The sequence below is a fragment of the Poecilia mexicana genome, unplaced genomic scaffold (genome assembly GCF_051168715.1).
Source record: "Poecilia mexicana isolate PSO_F unplaced genomic scaffold, ASM5116871v1 scaffold_3, whole genome shotgun sequence".
Lineage (NCBI taxonomy): Eukaryota > Metazoa > Chordata > Actinopteri > Cyprinodontiformes > Poeciliidae > Poecilia > Poecilia mexicana.
In genome coordinates this window covers 19946795-19968732 of record NW_028263372.1, presented here as the reverse complement: position 1 = coordinate 19968732, position 21938 = coordinate 19946795, and the positions used below count along the sequence as shown (strand labels likewise).

Genomic DNA, 21938 nt, shown 5'->3' with positions numbered 1-21938 from the left:
TAAAAACTTAAAATTCCCATCTTGATCAATGCTGAAGATGGGAAAAATAAAGCATTTTTTGAATTTGAATTGAATTGATTACACTTATCTAAACACGACAGAGGTGATAAACGTTTCATTAATCTTGCTAATCCTAGGATGAGCCTTTGGTGGATTATAAGCCGGTTGAGAAAAGGAAAGTGTCGTCCGGGACGCTAACACCTCGCTTTGCCGTTCAGAAGGAAAACCGCGACCTCACCAGGCCTCGGAGTCCGCAGGCCGTCAGCAAAGCAGATGAGGTTTCAGGTCGAAGCCCAAACCTGACCCCAGCTACGGGGGTGGCCAAGCCCGTACCCAGACCCCCTACCCAGCAGGCCCCCTGCACAGCGGAGATCAAAACAATCGGCGCCTTCCCTCCGCTGATGAGGGCGGTCTCCTGGGATTCTGTCGGCAGCATTAACTCGAGAACTGGAGCCTCCGGTTTCCCACCAACAGTCGACGAGGTTTTCTCGGATAAACCCAGAGATGGTGTGTTCAAGTCCTCATTGTACAAAGACCTACAGGCCCAACCAGGCAGCAAACTGTCCAAACTTAGAGAGGTAAAACATCCACTCTGCAGACTGAACCACCCAATCATTGCGTAGTTTTTCTACACTTAGCCGCGTCTTGTTTGGATGTTTGAAGAAGTAACGTGTTTGGGCCTGTTCCCAGGAGCACAAGCTGATGCGCAACCAGAGTATAGTTGGCTCCAAGTTACCGGAGCTGAGTGAAGCGGCCGAGCAGGAAAAAGGTACCAGCACTTACACACGCGCAGTCTTTATGTAGAACAGAAAGTGCTTTCTCACGGTAGCACATTCAGTGCTCTGAGTGAGGGTGTAAACTTCCTGAATCAGAGAAAAGTGTTCCTGCACAAAAAATGATGATGACCCGTTTCTTTTTTTCTGTGCCCACCCATTTACTGGCAAACATGAGGAACAACAATTTTTATTTCTTATCAGCAGATGGCATGATTGCTAAATTATGTGAGGCGAAGACCGCTTTTTATGGCACTAGGAAATTATTCTGTGTATTTATGTACTTTAGAGGGAGATTGAGCCATAAACTTTGTACTATAAAAAAAGTGTAAACACTAAGCTGCTGTGTATCTTTTTAGCAGAACATCATTGGAAAACTCTTTTAATGTGTGCAGGACCTCCATCTTCTGCAAAGACCGCAAGCAGCGAGGAGGTGAAGGAGAAATCTGACGCCATGCCAAACATTTCAGATGTGATGCTGAGAAAACTAAAACTTCACCGAGGCCTGCCAGGCTGGTGTGTATCTTTTGTCTTTTTCTCCTTTCCAGGCTGCTGCTGAAAAAGTGTATTTCTTCATTTGCTAAAAAGGTTTTCCTAATTTCTTTTCAGTGCCCCTCCGCTCTCTGAGAAAGAAGTTGAGGTTGGTTTTAAAGCTCTTCTCCTTGTAGATTTTGTTTTATACATTTAATCACAACCTTAAAAAGATAGTCGCTAAAGTTACTGAAATATAAGGACTCAGTGCAAACAGGATGAAGTAACCTGCAGTTAGCAGCACTTTTGAAGCTTCTCAGTGATAACATTTAATAGCCAGCTTGTCTTTTTTATTTATATTTGCAAACGAAGTAGTTGCATGCCAAATATTTAATCAAATCTGCATTTCTTTCGCAAGAAAATTAGCTGATCTGTTTAAAGCAATGCTCCGTATATTTGAGCTTTCGGGTTTATTATTGGTGGTTGCATGAACTAATGTTCTTGTTTAACTCAAGCTAATGATGCAGATGGTCACGTGGTTGCAGCTGTTAGAGCATTTGACATTTTGTGAAAGAAATAAAATAATAGCAGTTTTCTATGTAGCCTTCTGCTCCCACGTAAAATTGGAACAAGGAGTTATTTGTCAACAGGAACGTTCCATGTTAGGTTTTATTTGTGTCTATGTGGATAGCGTGTCAGAAAAAAAGTTAATGTTAGTTTAAACAGATCTCATAAGTGCAGCAGGTGTAAGGCCGATCATAAAGTCTGCAGAAAGAAGAAAGCAAAAAAAGTGTGTATGATTCTTTTTTGATATTGGAGTTAAGACATGATTGAAGAACATAAAGTTGTGCTTCTTTCTTGTTTTTCACTGTAAAATGAAACAAGACAGAAGCATAAACATGTGTTGAACATGTCTAGTATAAAAAAATAAAGTTGTCATATTTTTAACGTTCTTTAAAAACCAGGAAATACTTTCTCGTTATGGTATAACTCATTGTATACTTTAATATATACGTATACGTTAATATAAGTCAATATAATATCTGCATTAATTGGCTGTCTGACGGTACTCAGTTTGTAGAAATTAAAATTCCCTCTGACCAGAGCATCAAACCAACAACTCAGGTCAGTTCCAGGGAATTTTTTTTTGCCTACATAAAATCATCTCAAAATGCAAATGAGAAAAACTTACCTGGAACTCATAAATGACAACAATATTCCAGGTGAAACAAATGCAAAACCAAATCTGGAAGACATAATCAGTGTCTAATGGAGAAACAGGGCAGAGTTTTTGATTAACAGTGTTTGATTTAGCCTAAGGTGCCGTGACGTGGTTAATATGTTGGCTGCCTTTAGAAAGTCATCTGCCACATTTTATGTGGAAGAAACGTTATTTACATAAAACTCTCCTGTAACGACTGCAGGCCAGCTTTGTTCTTGACATAAATAGAAATATTCATATCTAAAGTGGACACTGGTTTAAATGTTTACCTGGTAATGTTGATCAGTTATGAAACTTTTTGTGACTGGAGTTGGAGAAAGGTAGATATCTGCTCCGAATAACTGTTTCTCAACACACCGGTGAGAAACTTAAAAAGCTATCCGCTGAAGGTAAAATACTGAAAGCTAAATAACTTGTGAGAACATAAAAATTAAACCCTTTAAGAAGATGCAACTTTAAGTGCAAAACTAAAATATATTTTTTTTATTTCGGAAGAAAACATAAAATAATTAATTTCAAACTCTGGCCATTTTAAGTCCTACAGGAACAAGTCATAAAAATGAAATGCCCTCAATGATTTGCTAGCTTGAAACAGCATTGTTGTGTTCCAGCGGTGGAAACAGATGGACTCGCTGAACCTTTTCCGTGGGTTTGTAGGTAATAACCTGGTCTGCTGCCAACCTGCTTAATTACGCAGTTGACACAAAATTTATCCGGCCTGGAGCTGGTGCTGTCCCGTCAACAGGAAAGTGTTTTTCTGTTCCTGATCAGGCCGAAGAGACTTGCAGCGATTTCCTGTGGAGAAAATGCTAACATTTGTGACGCTGTTGTGCTCCGGCTGTAGCTCCTCTCGCTGCTCCCCCGGGGACGCGTATGGATCAGGACAGTCAGAGGTCGTATATTTCCTCCCAACGGTGGCCCCTGTGTAGGAAAATTGAGCTGAGTGGCTTTGATCAACAAAGCAAAACACCAGGAGGTCAAATGTCAGACTCACAGCTTGTTCCCCACGCTCAGGGTCGCTGGATTCTGCCTCGTGTTCTGCATACCACTAATGCTTCTCATCTAGCTGCGTATTTGCTTTAGTTCTGAAAACTTATAAGCAATTCCGTCTTGTACAGTTTAACAAAGTGTGAGATGAAGTATAAATACCTCCCTGCAGAACGCCTTCGTCCAGCTGTCGCTCGCATTTCGTAACGACAACTATACTCTGGAGACTCGACTGAAACAAGCAGAGAGGGAGAGGAACCTGACAGAGGAAGACACCGAGAAAGAGCTGGAGGAGTTCAAAGGAGCGCTGAAGGTCGGCCCTGAAAAACAGGAGCTTTGTTTCGATGTTTCCCTTCCTAGATAGGCTGCGAGTTAGAGGCGTGCTAGAAAATGGGGACTGATGTAATTTGTGGCACGATGTTGTGTTTTTCCTTGCAGATGACTGCACCACAGTGGCAGAACATGGAGCAACGGGAAGCGTACCAACGCCTGATAGAGACACTGGCGGTGCTGTACCGACTGACCACGCGACTCTCCAGCAGAGCAGAGATAGTTGGAGCAGTTCGGCAGGTGCAGTCACACAAACACATGTGGAAAAGTCTCGACTCGACGCTCGTGTCTTTATGATTTGCTTCCAAGCAGCCAGACTTTCTTGTAACCTGATGTTTCTCTTGAAAGGCTCTTAAAAGTTTCTTTACATTTGCCTGCTGCTTCTCTAATTTTTAGACCAGTGCCTGAGGTTTGTTTTTGGGGTTTTTTAACACGTTGTCTTTGTTTATTGAATGATTATATGAATCATTCTATTACAGTAAAGTTCAATTACGTTTAGCTTATTAACAACACATGTCTGCTCAAGGCACTTTACAAGACAGACAAACCAAATTTGTACATAAAAATGTACAATCCAGTTTGGTCATATTTCAACACATGTCAATTTAATCCAACTATGTAGTCAGCAGTTCTACTCATAAGGAAGGACTCTTAAAACAACTAATTCCAATTTATTTATATTCCGATCTATGATGCCACAGAAGGTGGTAAAGATTTAAACCAGACGACTCCACAATTAAGTTTTCATTCACTGCCTGACACACAATGATGGCTGCATATCTTGATGGATGATGTCTGCTGATTCCAGTGTGCAGTGATTCTCCCAAAGACAACCGCCACGGATTTTGTTTTAACCAGTTTGCTCATAAATCCATTCAGTGTTTTCACAGGCAGCTCAGAGGTTTTCTGTAGCAAATGTATGGCAACGAAGGATAAAACTGCTCAAACAAATGCTCAGAAATACTTTGACCACGGGGTTTAAATCTGTCCTTCTTCATCAAAAGAAACAGAAGTGTTTTCCAGAAAGCTGATTTTTGTTACTTTTCATCAGCAATGACTAGAAAAACTGCCTGTGACGTGTTGTGTTGTTGGTAAAAAAAATAAAAATAAATAAAACTATACCTAATGTTGAATTTAGTATATTGAAAAAAACAAAAAGTCTGGCAAGTAACTTTACAGCTTAATGTCAACACATAGTTCACAGCTTGTTTGACTCTTTGTTGAGAGTGAATGCTCAACTCCTGTCCCTGCGGCCTGATGGACGGGGGCTTTATTGTCAAACAGGAGAAACGTATGAACAAAGCCACTGAGGTTATGATGCAATACGTGGAAAATCTGAAGAGGACATATGAGAAGGACCACGCAGAGCTGATGGAGTTTAAGAAGCTGGCCAACCAGAACTCAAACCGCTGTTATGGAGCGTCTGCAGACACTGGAGGTACGAGGATGAACATGCAATAAAGCAATAAAACCATGCAACTTTTGCTCTCCTGCTTCACTGTTTAAGCATTTTATAACCAGAAAACATTTCTCCATACAGCTGATGCTGTTGAAGCTGAGCTCTGTTTTGATTAATAATTCCTTCAAACGTTTTTTTTTTTTTTTTTTTTTTTCCTTTCCAATCAAGATGATGGGGTTTCACGGCCATCAAGATCAATGTCCCTCACCCTTGGAAAGGTAACCAGTGATGTTTTTTCAGTTTTAAGTCTTCATATCAAAACCCAGCAGAAAGGTCCCATCTCGCTTTTTCTCGTTGCGTCCCTTGCAGGCTTTACCCCGGCGGAGGGTGAGCGTGGCAGTGGTGCCTAAGTTTAACCTCCTCAACATCCCGGGTCAGAGCCCAGGCACGTCGGGCCCAAACGTGGGACTCGCAGCGGGTGCTGCTCTTCCTGTCTTGGTAGGTTTTTCCTGTCCTGTTGGGAAATGATGGGAAATGAGGTTGGAAGCATCTCTTACAGTGACAAGCCACACACAGCCGGACTCGCTTTTGAATGAAAGGTCATGAGCTGGTCAGAAAACGATGTAGCCCCTTTTACAACTGAGTTGAAATCATTTATTTGGAAAAACAGCTTTGTGTTGCGGTTTCAGAGCCTGTATTTTTGCTTAAAACAGACCTGACTCCTAGTTTTGTTTTAAAAGAACATAAATTGTATCACTTTTCTCTCTAGTGTGAAGCAAATGATGTGAAAAGCAGCTCCCCCACCGAAGCAGTTCAACCAACACCAGAGTGGTATGTTTGCTTAAACACACAACGTGCATATTTGATCTTTCGGAGCCATTCCTGCAGCGTTGGACGCAATGTTCCTGGAGAAATCCTGAACTTCTAATCATTTCTTATCCAAGCTTTTTTCTTCTGCGCTAGGAATTTTGGGTTGTTTGTGTGACCTGCAGGATGTGCTTTACAGTGCAGAGAAAAGCCCGAGTGAGCTAAAACTAATACTAGAGGCTTAAGAAAATAATAACGTAGATTTAATCTAAACATTTGGGGAAGACGCTGACAAAGTCCAGGCACATGACTCCAGTCATATTGTGGTCATAAAATAAGCTTCGGTCCAGCTCTCATATGCCTGTGCCAGATGTCTTCTGTGAGGAGAATAACAAACCTGCCAGCTCCGCTTGCTCTGTTTGTGTTCAGCGCCGTTAATGCACTAATCCAGAGCCGTGGCGCATGCATTAGCAAGACATGCCACCGTTGTTTTGATGGAGCCTAACTCTAAAGTGTTTTATAACGTCGGCTGTGATGGTGGTGCCGTCCAAGGCTGACTGCTCTGTTCTTTCCTATCCGAAACAATGCAGTGGAAAGAGTGGGATGGAGCCGGAAAGTGAGCCAGCCAAACCTCCAGTAAACTTGGAGGAGCTCAGAGCCGAGATCAGAGCCGAGATCAAGGCAAAGATCGAGGAGGAAGCGTACAATAAAGGGTGAGGCCTTCTCCTCTGCTGTGTCGAGACATTTTTATTGACTATAAATCATTGGTTGTGTAATCGCGGAGAAAATGAAAGTTTGCTGGCTCCCCCCCCCCCCCCAAAAAAAAGTGGATTATTGAAACATCTGAAACTCAAACAGCTGTACTTTTTATGTGTTTACTGATTTTGCTGTCCAAACTTGTAAAAGTCTGTTAATGTCTGTGCTGCAGAAAATAGCTTCCTAAAAGCTTCTTTAAATCAGGAGTTACCGATACTGACAGAAGGAGAAGGGACCCCTGTAGAGACATAAAAACATCATTTGGACCCAACAGAATTGCCCATTTTGTATACAAATTAGTTATTCTGAACTATTTCTTAGTCACATTAAATTCTATTGAGCTCCAACATGCGATTTAGTGAAAAAAAAATTCAATATGAGATAACCGACAAACATTTTGCTGGAGGAAAATCCCAGAAAATCATATTATCTTTGGAGAAACACTTGGAATGAATCTCATGAGGTCTTCTAAAATGCCAGATTTTTGTCATGTACAAATCAAAGATTCATTTAAACTAAATAGAGCACGCTGTTGCTTTTTGAAGTATGTAACTACTTTGGTAACTTGGTTGAAGCAGTTTTGAATTCAGTTTTTGGATTGAGTTTACCCCTGCCATCACTTAGTGAATCTGATTCAAATGAAATATAGCTCAGCTGTCAAAGCCACATTTCCCCGACATTAACTTTATTTCCGTTAGTTAAAGTCTTCAGAGAGGTTACAAAAAATCAATAAGATCTCATTTCACAAAGTTATTAATGAGATTGGTGCAAAAAAAATCTCTGCAGAACAAGGAATATAAGTTAAGAAAATACAGAACTACAGTGACAGCTTTTCCAAAAGTGTTAGATGTTTATGCAAAACTGACGTCTGTGTGACCGTGTGCAGTTTATGCAAGAGAGGAAACAGCCTCACTATTTCAATAAAGTTGGGTGCAGACTAAGTGTAGCTGAAATATTCTCCCCGTCACCTTCAGCTATCAAGAGGGACTGAAACACACCAAAGCTCTCCTGGAAGAGAAACATGCGGAGGAAATGGAAGCAGAGAAACTGCTGGAGCTGAAACACAAGGACGAAGAAAGCGGAAAGAGGTATAAGAGCAGCAGGTAAACTAAATCTGCTTGTCTTTCTTCTTAAGAAATAGATATTTAGCATAAATAATATAGGTATTCTAAACAGTAACGTCAAAATTATTGCCAATGAAGGTCTGGAGTTTGAAGTACTTTGAAATCACATTATCTATTTCTACATCTATTGCATTTAATATGTCTATATATATATATATATATATATATATATATATATACCACTGCATGTCATTCAAAGAACATTATTCATTTATTTTCTCAGAATGGAAATATTTGTCTGTGTTTTCTCCACAGGAGGATGGAGGAGGTGCAGGTTCTCCTCAGTCGGTTTTGTCCCTCGATTTCTGTCAGCCGGCGCCTTCTTTGGGTCGTCCTTGTGCTGTTTGTGGTGACGTGCGTGCTCGTCAGTATTTTCACTTTCTTCAGCGACTACTACAACCGCCGTGAGGACACGTAAGAAACGCTTCTCGAGACACAACAGAGATGGCTGGACCGAGAAGAGCCAAAGACGTCTGTAACAGAGGAGCTGGACGACACGTTTTCACCATTCTAGCAGATCGTTACGGACGGACACACTTGAATGGAAAGACTGATCGAAGGAACTGGTTCAGGAACTGGTTTGGAGGCTTTATAGAGGATGTCTTCTTTTTCTACGCTAATTCGTAGTTTTGCTTAGAATGGAAAGTTTGCTGTCTGTTTATTGGTGGTAAGTTTAGGGACCAAATATACAGTGTGATTAAACTTATTTAATTCATAGGTGCATATGTAATAATACATTCTAGCTTTGGTACTTTGAAATATGGCACCTTCCTTAAAATGCCACAGTAAAAAAAATAATGTGTATCAGAAATTTCTACACAACAGATTTTTTTTATTTATATTTAAAGTTTTTTTGTTGTTTTTTTTTTTGCATTTGTTGGTTAAGTTTTGTGAAGGGCATTTAAGGTTTAGAAATAAGCACATACAAACAAGGCTTTTAGTGCAATATTTGGAGACTGTCTGATTTGAGATTTGGGTCACTGACAGATTTCCTTTGTTTATGAGAGCACTTTTTAGATTACCATCCCGATTGCCTGGGTTGAGAACTGTTTTGCTAATTTACCTTTTAAATAAAAGGTGTCTAAGAATGAATCTGTGCTTTAATAACTTTCATTAATCCATCCATGCATCTGGAGTCTCTATCAGTCAATGGGTGATAGACGGAGTAACAATATCCAAACAAAATTATACTAAGTCAAATGGTGTTAGACTTTTTTATGTCATAGCTGCTTGATGTGCTCGCACTATAAAGCTAATTGTTGTACATAACCTAGAGAAAGATTAAACAGCACATATTTTGTAAAAACTCGTACTACAAATAATTTTATACTTAAGTGTAGTAATTATAATTTTATTCAACATCAAATCTGATCAAAGTTTTCTACAAGAAGACCCAACATAAAGACTAAATTGCCTGCATATGCGAAGTGCTTTATCAAGTCACTCATCTTTTCATGCACACTGACGGTGGAGCGCTACAGAAGCAAGGCTGCCATTCAATCAGCGCCATCAGGCCTTCTGACCACCACCAGCAGGCAGGGCGGGCGAAGTGTCTTGCCCAACGACTGAGCAGGTGTTCGGACCAGCAACCTACCAGTTGCAGGATAATTAAACCCTTCCCCCTGAACTACCATCACACACATGCAGAAAATCTATAAAAAATTCATACGTCCATCAGTTTCCTCTATGTACACAGACTGAAGATGCCATGCAGGGGAGGAATGAGGTAATCCGTTGACTTCTAACTGATCCATCACAGGGCTTAGAGAGTTACACCAAAGTGAAATTCAAAGAGGACCTCACACACATATTGTTGCACTGTGGGACAAAACCAAATCACATGGACAAAATCAATATATTTATAGGGAAAACACGCTAGCTCCAGACTGAAAGATCCCTGCCAACATTTAAGCCAGAACTTATGCCAGCATGTAATACAATAATAATTTGCATAGTGAACATTACAAAAGTTAAGTTAAATCATTTTGCTACAAGTTAGATTTTTCAGATTTAAACATTAGTTGAAACTGTATTTTTTTTCATATCAGGAGAAAAACTGGTTTCTTTAGATGTAGAAGAAAGAGCTGAAGCTATGCTATGTGACAGTGAAATTTAGTGTAAACATTTTATGACATTATTACACTCCTGCAAACTTGTATAGAGATTTTTCATTTGTTGCACTATGTATGTCACAAATGACAAATTTAAAGGTAGCTAAGTTAAAGATTTGCAACTATTGTGCCCTAAGTGAGCAAGAAGAAAAATGGATGAAAAAAACAAATGATCAAATGAGTGGATGGATGGCGCTGCCCTGTTTCAGCAAAAGGCAGCACCTCTACAACAATATGAAGGATGAATAGCTTTAAAGTGGCTGGAAATAGCCCACCCACAGGAGCTCATTACTTATATTACTTACTAACCCAAAGGTAGCACAGAACATCAAGTAAAAAAACTTTTCTACGTAATCTATACCATGACTAAAGCATAATCTGCAGTAATTTGGTCATTAACCACAAGGTGGAGCAGTTCGAAGCATTGTCACCTTGCAGCAAGAAGGTTCTGGGTTCAAATCCCAGCCTGGACTCGTTCTGCATGAAGTGTTCTCCCTGTGCATGTGTGAGTTCTCCCTGGTTACTCCACCTTCATCCCACAATCCAAAAACAAGACTGTAAGGTTAACTGGCTCCTCTGAATTTGTGCTTAGGTGTGTGGTGCAGTTGTGTTTTCTCCTTCTCTGTGTTGTCCAGTGATTGACTGGTGACCTGTCCAGTGTGTACCCTGCCTCTCGCTCAGTGACCATTGGAGATAGGCAGCAGATATGCGACCCTGTAAGGACAAACACGCCTGGACAATATGGATGGATGATCTGGTCATTTCAAAGCTTCTTGCAGCCATTTCTTCAACACTGTTTCTCACAAAAAGAGGTCTTTGCATTAATGTGAGTTTCTGACTGAAATCCCCAGACTTCGGTGTACTATGAAAAAAAGCCATTGATAATTTTACTACCACACAATTCGTTCCATCCATCCATCCATTAACACACACGCTTATCCAATGTGGGGTCACCAGGGGTGCTGATGCCTGTCTCCAGCAGTCAACGGGCGAGAGGCGGGGTAAACCCTGGTCGACAGTCCCATCTCAGGGTTACCACACAATTGTTTTTATGTAAAACATTTATCAGGAAAAGGATCCATTTTCTTGCTTCCAGTTCTCCAAAATGTAAGAAAGTCTACTTCTCACTTTAGTGGTCCAATGTTCATAAGAAACCATTTGGTGTGGCAGTTCAAATTTATAAGGTCAGAAAAACCAAAAGTCTCTTCGGGCTTCTGTTGCTTCAGGCCGTCATTTATCATCCTCACTCACCTTCCTGATATTTCACCACAAAAAAACCCTCCAAGTCTCCATCAGCATGCTTTGCGTCATTTCCTGGTGTACAGGCCTTGTGCAGAGATGTTTCGGATGTCGTCGTGTGCCAAAGGCTCAGCGGATACTAGAGATAACAGGAGCATTTGAGATTGAGTAACCCCTCAAGGGAGGAAATCCTGAGCAAAGAGTACGAGTTCAGATGTTGGAAATAATGAAAATTTCAAACTCACAGTTGATGATTTCACAAGCCTGCTTTGAATCTTCTTTGAATATTAACCTTTGTATTTTTTTTTAACACTCAATCTAGGAAAACCCAGACAGAAAAACATGAAAATGAAAAGGTTTGTAAGTACTTTGTAGATGAAAATATATTTTCAGGTACTTCTTGGTAATAAAAATTAACATGCATTTTGTAAAAGTGTTGCATGAAAATTACATATATGTTCTAGACATTATATATGTTCTAGAAATTACAGTTTGATTACATTGCAATCACCCAAAATATTGAAGACATTTTATGTACTTTAAGAAAAAAATCTGGTACAGTGAATCACAAAGATCTTGCTCTTTAAGGATTTCCAAGTTGTGATATTTTGTGACGCTGTGAGGTGAACTTATTTGAAAATTGCCAAGTCTGGATAAAAAAAAACTGAATAAAAATCAACATTTGTACATTTTGTTTTGTTTGTTTGAAATTCAGATATTGTAATATTACAACACTGAGTTATGCAGGGTTAAAATATCACCATTATAGATCAAATGTTGTTTACTTTCCAGTAAACGTCTTCAAAGTCCCTCTCAATTGAGGTTTTTAGCTACATCTTTTTCTCTCCTGGGTCATTCTCTTGCAGCATAAGATGGCTCTTAGTCTGACCTGCACTCTGTACTTCCTTCTTCCCTTTCCTTTACTCTCTGGCAATGACAGAGTCAGCACACCCCTGAGAACAGATTCACCTCTATTTAACCGAGTGAGTTGGCTGATGGACACAAACTCTGCAAGACTGCCTTCTCACCAGCACGTTTCTTCTCTTCTCTCAGCAGTCATGAATATTATCTGGGTCTGCATCTCTTCGCTTCTGGCTTTTTCTTCTGTTTTCTCTGATCAAAACCCAAGCAACATAAAAGGTGAGCGATCTTTATTTTGTATAATCAACAGCAGAATTTCTCACCTGAAGTGACTTTTTGCTGCTTCCAGTTTTCCCAGCAGCCAACCAGAGCACAGCTGGCGTAACCCAAGTGAGTTACCAAAACAATCAAAACCAGCTTCAGTACGGCTTCAATGCCTCTGAAGCCCGGAAGATTTGTCAGTCCCTCGGACTCAGCATCGCCTCGAAGGCTCAGGTGGAGGAAGCTCTCAGCAGAGGTCTGGAAACATGCAGGTCAGACCACAGCAATGCTTTCCAATGACTGCCCAGCATAATTTAAAATAAATACCTGACATAATACTTTGGGGTAATTCAGGTATGGATGGACTGATGAGCAAATTGCAGTCATTCCTCGAATCCACGCATTGGCTAATTGTGGCCAAAACAAAACTGGACTGGTGCTGTGGCGAGCCCCCGTAACAAACCGGTTTGATGTATTCTGCTTTAACGAATCAGGTATGACTTTATTTTTCTACTCATTTGCAAATTAAGTGGAGCATGTTGTATCATATAACTGTGACGTTCTTCATATTCATCTACATTCCTTATGGCTTAAGCAGCAAAACAAAGCAGAGCAGATGCTCGTTGGTATGATCAGTGGTTCCCAACCCAAGTTGTTCAACATAAAAGTTAATTTTAGGACGACCACAAGTTTGAAAACTGCCATAACAATTGGTAAGGTTTGTATTTTTACGCCCTAATTTATTCCTCAAGTTTGTGATGAGGTGATTAATGCCTTGATTTAAGCACTCTTGTCATAAGAAACCCAAAGTTTTCTGATGTAAAAACACAAAACATGCAATGTCTTCCTAAAATAGATTGCAAAGTGGGATATTTACAGTTTATTACACCTTTGATTAGGTATAATTAAGATGAACATTGATTTTCATAGATTTGTCCCCACAAAAAGTTTTATTTCCAATTTGCTTTTAAATGAAAATATCTGGAAAATGCATGTTGAGCCTTAAGGTGCCTCAAAAGCTAAGTGGGTTATTGTGAGGGTGTTATTTTATGGGTCAGAAGCAAAAAGGTTTGGAAATAGGTGAGTTGTTAAAGAAAATCACTGATCAGTGCACTTTTGACTAAGCTGTGACTAATGTCATTTATATGGTTTTATACAAAACTACACAAAATATTCTTCAGTCCAATTACTTTTGTCCTATTTTACAATACTTTTTTTTATTATTCTGTGTGTAAATACTTACAAATTACAACCATAACGACCAATGCCATAGAAGCAAGTCTTTCCTAATCTAATCAGATGAATTCATGTTCATCCACAGATGCAATAATACAACTGAAGGACACAGTGACTAATAACCCCCTGAGCAGCTCTGAGCATGCAAACTCAGTAAACTCCACCCTGTCTACGTCCTCGTCCTCCACCCATCCTCCTTCCTTTACATCAACTGATGAAACCATGAGCAATGAGGTGGAGCCAGCCCGATTTGTTGGTAGTGCTCAAACCTTTGCTGGATGTAAGCTGTTGAGCAGTAAAGAAAATGTTATACCAGCAGAGGGGGGGGAGAGAGGGGGGTTATATAAAAACTCATAATATGAGTTTTTTTTTCTTCCCTTTCCTTTCTTTCAGCAAAAGTTGTACTCATCTCCTGCATCTGTGGCCTACTCTTTACCATAATATCTTTAGTTGCATACTTAAAATTGTGAGTGATTCTAATGATAAAACATTTAATACATTAGAAGGAAAAATACAGCATTATCTAATTATTTTCTCTATTTCAATCTTTGTGAAAAGAGGAAGGCACTGCCATTTGCGCTCTGACGAGAAGCAGCAGCAGCAGCAGCAAGATTACACCCAGACAGAAGAGTGGATATCTGTGAAGACCATTGCAGAAACCATTAAAGAAGTTCAGCAGGATCAGAGAATAGACGTGGACGATGGCAAAGAATAAGCTTTTTTTAAACTATGTTTGGGAAGGAGAATGGATATGTACCTATTTAATATTTTGTGTAATCTCTCAGTTGGTGAAGTTCTGTAGTTTAGCCACTAGAGGGACATGTTTACAAACATTTTGATTGGCAACTTTTCATTGTTATGATTCTCTTTGTAGATTAAACAAAAAAAAAGGCAACTCTCTTGCACATTTTTATTTCATGAGATCTTTTTCTAACAAAACAATTCATAAAACACTTTAAAGAAGATAAAGGAAATGTCACATATCCATATTTGTCTTTAAACCATTTTGTCTCATCTCTGGCATTCAGTGTATACTGTGAGTAACAGTATTACAATTTTTTATAGCATACACTTTTCAGAAAATACGTTGTAAAGTATCATACTTTATACATATAGGTATTACGTAAAAGACAATAGCAAGTATAAATCAACTTCACAAGTCTGTCCCGGTCTTGGTAAGCTGTAACTACTTTTTTGCACTTGAAGAAGTGATCTTTACATTAACTATCAGACCCATTGGGTTATTTTGAAATAAAGCAAACCAATGGTAACAGAGAAGAGAGAGAGTTGTTCTTTTGTCTGAAGTTTCCTTTCAGCTCTAATGGGAAATCATAGCTTCAGACTTCACTGCATCGGCTATGAAGCTGAGCTCGTTGCACAGCGTCTCGTATCTGTAGGCCATGCGGATCTGTGCAACGTTTGTCCGACGGATGTCATTGCCTTCATGTCCGTCCTTTAGGTAGTTCACTCCTAAGAAGTGCTTCTTTTCCTTAAAGTTGTTGCATATAGTTAGTTAGCTTTGGACCAAATTTGGTGATGCCTGATTATAGTCAGAAATCTTTTTACAAGTGTCTCAAATTACCTGGTGACTCAGCCCACTTTGCAGCACACTGTTTCTGGCAATCTCACAGACATCACAGGTGCTGAGCTTCCACAGCTGAGCTGCTATGGCGTACTCTTCCATTAGAGGTTCCTATGACAGGTTAAGTTGTGTAGCAACAATTATTTACATCCTTGAGTCTTAAGCATTGTAGAAGTTGTGTTTCTACATGTTTTTACCTTGGTGTAGTGGAACTGCATGGGATCATCTGTGGACAGTGACACACACAAACCTTTGTGTAGAAACTCTCTGAGAGGGTTTTTGGAGTATTCCAGGAATAGGCTATTGTTGCTGAGGGGAGACATGGCAATAGGTATTTGGGCCAGGTAGTACAGGTACTGCAGCACAGGACTCTGTATAAAAAGATAAATATTACTCTGGAAATCCGTGGTCCACAGAGAGAACTCTTGCTTTGATCGTATGTCTTTTGTGCGTCTCTAAATGTTTCAGCTCCCATTTTTAATCTGAAATGGTAAATAATGCTGCACCAAGGAAACCGATTTTAGCGTCAAATTTTAGTGTGAGGAATATAAAGTGTTTTTAAGAACATTTTAGAAGTGTCCTGCTGCCTCATGGAATGTCACTGATTTAAATAAATTTCTTATTATTTAACTTCCTTTGTCTCCCCCTACAGTTGCCCTGCTCTTATTTCCAGTTGTGTGAAGGTTCAAGACCTTAACAAAAAAAGAAAAACACCGGTATCCATATAGACATTTCCTCAAAAAGAAGAAGAAAAACAAACCACACTTAAGTCAGCTAATTCTTCCCTATTCTCTGGTTACTCTTTGGTTTGATAATCTCTAATACAGAAAGGAGAGCTCAGAGTTAAGGCTCTCTAAATTTGAAGGTACCTTTTTCAGATTGAGCCCATGTGAGATGTTGTCTGCAGTCAGAAAAGCAGAGACCAGATGAGTGATCGATCCTGCTTCTCCACAATGGGGGCGAAACTGGAAGGTGTTCAGTCCACGCTCCCTATGGACGACACAAGTCGGTTATATGACATCCATCAAACTAAACTTATTTATTACTAAGATAAACATCCTTTCTTACTTACCTATGATTGTTTCTATACAAAATGAACAATCTACTGATGGCAGAATAAACACTGATGAGCTTTATAATAAGGTAGGGCTCACATTTCCTCCATGTGAGCCCTTCATTTAAATGCTAATTGTATGTATGCAAAGAAACCATCATTCAGTCTTACTTCCTCAGGTTGTTGAGCACCATGACGTTGCCATACATGTAGAAGATGTAGTAGCTGTATGGAGGGTTGTCACGGGTGGTCCACTGTTCTGGCTTCGGGCTCCTATAGGAGAACATGTGGTTGCTGTGTTTGGTTTCATCATCTACGCTGTCAAAGCCTGAAATCTGCAAAAACACAAATCAGTCAATGCTACATGATCCTTTTCGTAACATTTCTGCAATAAACTGGTTTCGATAAGTGGATAAATAATCAATGTTCAATGAACTTTCTAGTCCTACTTGTAAATGAATGACCATGGATTTTTTTTATAAGCTCTTCAGAATGCTGTTCTTCTATGTGAGGACCTAATGAACACTTGACTCATAATTATATTCACTTCATATGTGACTATCTTTACTCACCAAATTGCATTACCGCGTCTAAGTGACAGCATTTACAGTAACTAAGATGAGGTTTTCATAAAACCATCTACAAAATGTTTGTATTCTGCATAAACATTCTGAATTAAAAAAAAGCTTAAACTTCTTTTCAGAATGCATTTTGAAATTATAAACAAATGACATACATATTTGAGGAAAACGTGGAGTTCTTTGTGGGTTTGTGGATTCACAGTTGCCTTGAAGAGAGGAAGGAATATGTTCTCCAGAACCTTGGCAAAATTGGTTACCAGGTTCTTTGCCTTGAAAATATCACTTAAAAGAAAATAAAAACACTGTCAATACTTGTTGAAATTATCTTAGCTCAGAGGTTTTCGTGTTTTAACCGAGATGTACTCACTATATTCTAGGAACCTGAATCATCCACCTCATGTTTGGCGAGTGAAGTTTTTGCTGAATGAACCACTTTGCTAGACTGTTCCACTCATCAGTAGAGCGTCCGTAGATGGACAGGCGCGGCTCGGCGTACTGATATTTACTCTCTTCCAAATCGCTGGCCACCTCCTGTGGGATGCAAGGAAAAGTGTATGAAACTCTTTCTACTCGAGCTCTAATTGAAAATGCATGGCTACGGAATGAGGTACCTTTATAATCCGAGCAAAGTACTCTCCATTAAGGTAGTTGTCTGTTTTGAGGAAGATCTCACGGAGTTCACTGGCACCCATGGGGTTATACTTTGAATTGAACTTGTCAAAACGGTGAAACGTTTGCCTGCCCTGGAAATTTCATACGCCACAAAGAGAGATTATGAAGTTAGCATGATGATCACTTGTCACTGAACTGGTAGTAAAATGAAATTACCTGGATTACAAGCAGAAATAGTAGGAGCTTGTAGGGAATAAGCTTTGTAATTTTTATTAAGTTCGGCAGGTAAAAATAACAATACTTTGAAAATGCTTGTTCATTTCCTTACAGCGTGTACGTCTAGAGAATCCACAGTGAGGTCGTAAGCATCCATGCTGAGACTGTGGAAAACCTGCTGAAGGGTCATCTCTTGGCCATCTTTTTCTAAGACTACACGGTCTTTGTCGGTTTTGTATCTTTCCTGAATGAAGGTGAGTAGGTGTTTCTGAGGCATGCATGCAGCTGCATGAATGTGTGTATCCACCTGGAAAAAAGAAGCAATTCTGTGTGCTGAGGAAATATACAGTAAGCTGATTTAGATCTATTTCAACAATTTATAGCCTTAATTAATCCAAGGGTTCCAAGTTTTTTTTTTAAGTCCTAAATTCTGTTTTCACAAACATCAATGTTACCAAACAAAAGCAGTTTAAATAATTTAAATCATAATTACTACAATTTCAGAAAGATGTTGAAACCATAGTAAAATTGTATGTGTGATAAACTATTTAATAAAACATAATTAAAAACAGAGACTTTATTGTGCGTGCTTTAGATTTAAATTAGATTTTTGGTTTTCTGTTGCATCTAGGTTGCTATTTTTGATTTTGGCCTATTATAGTTTTATTTTCAAGGACTACAATGTTTACATTTTGTTTTACAGAAAAATAAATGTAAAAAACATTGAATAAAATAAGAAAAAGTGATTTAGACAGATGCTGTATTTTTTAATCAAACTGAAAAAGAAGTAATTACAAAAATAATCCGTTTATGAACCAACATCACTACTCCAGAATGAATTGGATTCCTACTAAAGTTGAAACAAAGCTCATTACAGAACATGCTGGTTTATCTGTGCATTTACTGCTAGAAACAAGTTTCATACATTAAATACAATATGGAAAAAAAAATCAACAAATAAATCTAAATTTTCAGGATTACAAGTATGATTGAGGGAAGAATGGCCAGTTTTGATCACTGGCTAATAGTCATTGTTTATTCTTTGGTGTCACTGACTGAAAGCAATCATATCTATTACTAATATTAGTAAGACAATTAAATGTTATCTTCTGCTCATACTAAATCAAACAACCAAAAGAAAACTCACACACACCCAAAAACCCTTACTAACAACACATAGCAGCAGCACAAACAACTTTGGATGTGCTATTTTAATCATTTTCTTTAACTAATGTTTTTTTATACCTTGTAGATAAAATAACTACCTTCCTAACGTTGTAAAAGTCTCTGTGAGGAATGCTTTTCAGCTCCTTAAGCTCAGCCGTCTCGTTGAGTATCTCATGGAGATGGAACTTTGAACTTAAGAAGTTAAGTCTTCTGTGACAGTAGGTTTTGCTGAAAATTAGATTAGAACTTTGTTTACATGCTATGCAAGTGCTAACAACTGGTTTTTCAACCAGCATGACTATTTACGTTTGCAACTTACGTAGGTCCGTCTCCAATCATTGCCAGTAGCTCACTGAGATCTATGGCATAGGTCTCCAAATCTGGGTAAGGAAGATCAGTGGGCTGATCATTTTTGAGTGCCTCTCCATCGTCATATACACACACAATCCCATTCCTCATCTTCAGTTCAAAGTTGAGATTCTCAGGGATGTTGTCCATGCTATAGGGATCCTCACCTACTGCGGGACATGGGGACATGTCTGAAGGGCACAACAATGTTCCGTTAAGGACACGTAAAGAAGCACAAACACGGTTTAAAATGTCAGACACTTTATACCAGGCAGGACTTCGTCTTCTATGTCCCATATCAAGTTCTCAGCACTGCGGAGGAACTGGCTTGTAGTCCTACAGAATCTGTGATAAGCTAGCTTTGAATACTTCTCTCTAAGCATCAGCGCTTTAAACAGACTTCTGACAGCCTGCTCGTAATCTTCCAATGTGATCTGAGTGGGAGAAGGACATTACATATTTTGTAACGTACAAAATATGCAGATGTACAAAATACAAAGTTCCTGAAACTTTCTTGGAAGTTATCACACATACTCCTGCACAGTAATCTCCACTAATAGTGACTCTCTGGAAATCAGGACAGTTTTCTGTAACAGATGAGAAGCTGGAGCTCGTGGATCCGGACGGTGTAATGGAATCTGGGTGATCTGAAGCCCCTGGGATCTGGAGGGTCAGTGTCTTGGAACGGATCAGCCTAAAACTTTGTCTCCTGAAAAAATGTGTAACATAATTCTGAATTCTTACGTTCTAACATGATGTTGCTATTGAAACGGTAGGGCATACCTCAGAGGTTCCTCTGACTGTTGCTCTGCCAGCTCCTTCAGCAGCTCTTGATCTGGGGATTGCTGTAGGCCTATTGGACAGTCCTCAGACACACTGAACATTGACAAAGTATCCCGGTCGTCTTCTTCTTTTAGCGCTGTAGCATAAACTTTCTCTACCAGTAGCTGCTTCTTTTCCTCTGCCTCACTAAGGGTTACTTTTGGGAATTGACGAGGCATGTCTACAAGAGGGCAGAGGCTACATTAAATGGCAGGCAATAGTAATGTCTACTACAGAAGGTCTTGCTGAGATCAGTTTGTGTTTGGTAAACAAAACGATGTTCCTGTATAACGGTTTTAGTGCAGGGCAATCAAGAACAAGCCTCTGCCAAGTGGCGCCACCTACTGAGCTCTTCCTGAATTGTTTTTGTATCACTGCTGCTGTCAATTTTTATAATTTGCAGGCAGGCCATACTAACAAGAAATTTATATTAATTTCCCTAAGAAATTGCCAGGAGTTTATACATTAACCAAGGCCATGTCATTTCTATTTTCCAATTTTTTTATTGATTCACCCTGAAGCGGCATGTCTTTCACTTATAGTGTTTCAATGACCTCATTTAAAAATATTTTATTCTAACAAATATAATATAGTACATTTACATCCTCAGCAATGGTATATATTTAAGAGAGGATAATTTTTTACTAGAACGACAAAAGTTTCCAAATATTTACCATTACCTCATAACGTAATAGAACAAATATCTGCTACATTATCTACATAGGTACACATACTTTAAAAAAAAAAAATCTTTGACAAAAGTCGTAATGGGCTGCTTATAAAATTTCTCCAATTTAAAGTATATGCCCAACATTCTGGTTCAGAGACATACTGTCATGAAAAACCACAATATTTTTAATAACTAGAAGTTATAGGGCCTGGATTGAAATGCATCGTTTTAGAAGATTAGAAGAAGGAAAATCCCACCCATAGGTTACAAATATACCATACATACAGACAGTAAATGCAAAATACATAAACATATAAAGAGCACAGATATATTTGAACACACAAAAAATAACTTCCTATCAGTCTCCTAATTTGGAGTTTTTAGTTACCCCCCAACTCCCCCCCCCTCCCAAAAAAAAAAAAAAACGTAAACATGTTCAGTGTCTCCTAGCAACAAAAGGTGAGAGAATATTTAACTGATTTGTACTTCTGAGATTTCCAGGCGAATTCAATTACAAATGTACTTCCTAAAATCAGAGGACGTGTTCGGGAGGTTCTACTAGATTCAAGGAGACAAACTGTGTTTAATGTGACCGACCAACTGCGCGAAATAATTACACTCAAGAAATGACCCAGAATATTAAAGACACAGCAGACTTAGTTCACATCGAGAAAGTGCCTAAGTGGGTGAATGAAGTTTGGATAAGCTTTAACCAAGAAAAACTTTAGCATATAAGCATATACGCTTATGTAAAAAAGAAAGGTGGTGGCCGATATATATATCGGCCACCACCATATATATACCACATATATATATCGGCCACCATATATATATATATATATATATATATATATATATATATATATATATATATATATATATATATATATATATATATATATATATATATATATATATATATATGTAAATATATATATATATATATATTATTTATTTTTTTTTTGCTATCATAGTCATTTTTTACCTTTTCTCTGACAGTTCTTCTTCTTCTTCTTCTTCTTCTTCTTCTTCTTCTTCTTCTTCGTCATAATAAACTGATAGTTCTGATTGCAAACGTTTAGCTGAACAACGTCCGGTTTTCGGCCATGGTTACCGACAGCAAACGGCCGACACGTGAACGTTTGAAAGTTTTCAACATCCTCAGCAATGGTATTTAAGAGACATCCATCACAAGTTTATTTAAAACGTTACTTTTGATGAGCCTTTAGAAGATAGAGTGCTAGTCTTAGACATTTTCTTAAAATTCATAATGATTTTTTTTAACTTACTCTTATTACATCTCATTGCC

The 21938-nt window shown here is 38.8% G+C and overlaps 3 protein-coding genes across 4 annotated transcripts in view; 2 read left to right on the top strand and 1 right to left on the bottom strand.

Moving 5' to 3' along the window:
- Positions 1–8961, top strand: part of irag1 (inositol 1,4,5-triphosphate receptor associated 1) — a 29569-nt gene extending 20608 nt beyond the window's left edge. For both annotated transcript variants that reach the window (XM_088004288.1, XM_088004287.1), the window contains 13 exons: positions 138–578; positions 691–769; positions 1169–1289; positions 1383–1413; positions 3626–3766; positions 3892–4023; positions 5068–5221; positions 5411–5460; positions 5552–5680; positions 5952–6013; positions 6580–6702; positions 7720–7848; positions 8125–8961. In XM_088004288.1, the coding sequence (XP_087860414.1) occupies positions 138–578; positions 691–769; positions 1169–1289; positions 1383–1413; positions 3626–3766; positions 3892–4023; positions 5068–5221; positions 5411–5460; positions 5552–5680; positions 5952–6013; positions 6580–6702; positions 7720–7848; positions 8125–8287 (1755 nt within the window). In that variant the 3' untranslated portion in view covers positions 8288–8961. The remainder of the gene's footprint in view (positions 1–137; positions 579–690; positions 770–1168; positions 1290–1382; positions 1414–3625; positions 3767–3891; positions 4024–5067; positions 5222–5410; positions 5461–5551; positions 5681–5951; positions 6014–6579; positions 6703–7719; positions 7849–8124) is intronic.
- Positions 8962–12199: 3238 nt separating this feature from the next.
- lyve1a (lymphatic vessel endothelial hyaluronic receptor 1a) lies at positions 12200–14855 on the top strand. Its single transcript, XM_014997187.2, has 6 exons — positions 12200–12359; positions 12430–12613; positions 12696–12835; positions 13663–13857; positions 13971–14043; positions 14136–14855. Exons 1-6 carry the CDS (start codon positions 12215–12217, stop codon positions 14290–14292), a joined length of 894 nt encoding a protein of 297 aa, XP_014852673.2. The 5' UTR covers positions 12200–12214; the 3' UTR covers positions 14293–14855.
- Positions 14856–14895: 40 nt separating this feature from the next.
- Positions 14896–20427, bottom strand: ampd3a (adenosine monophosphate deaminase 3a). Its single transcript, XM_014997186.2, has 14 exons — positions 19921–20427; positions 19672–19846; positions 19406–19571; positions 19109–19328; positions 18888–19017; positions 17735–17929; positions 17406–17537; positions 17162–17325; positions 16950–17076; positions 16385–16548; positions 16029–16149; positions 15357–15530; positions 15160–15270; positions 14896–15066 (listed from the first exon to the last, which is right to left on the bottom strand). The coding sequence occupies exons 1-14, from the start codon at positions 20136–20138 to the stop codon at positions 14896–14898; spliced, it is 2268 nt and encodes a 755-aa protein (XP_014852672.2). The 5' UTR covers positions 20139–20427.
- Positions 20428–21938: the final 1511 nt, after the last annotated feature.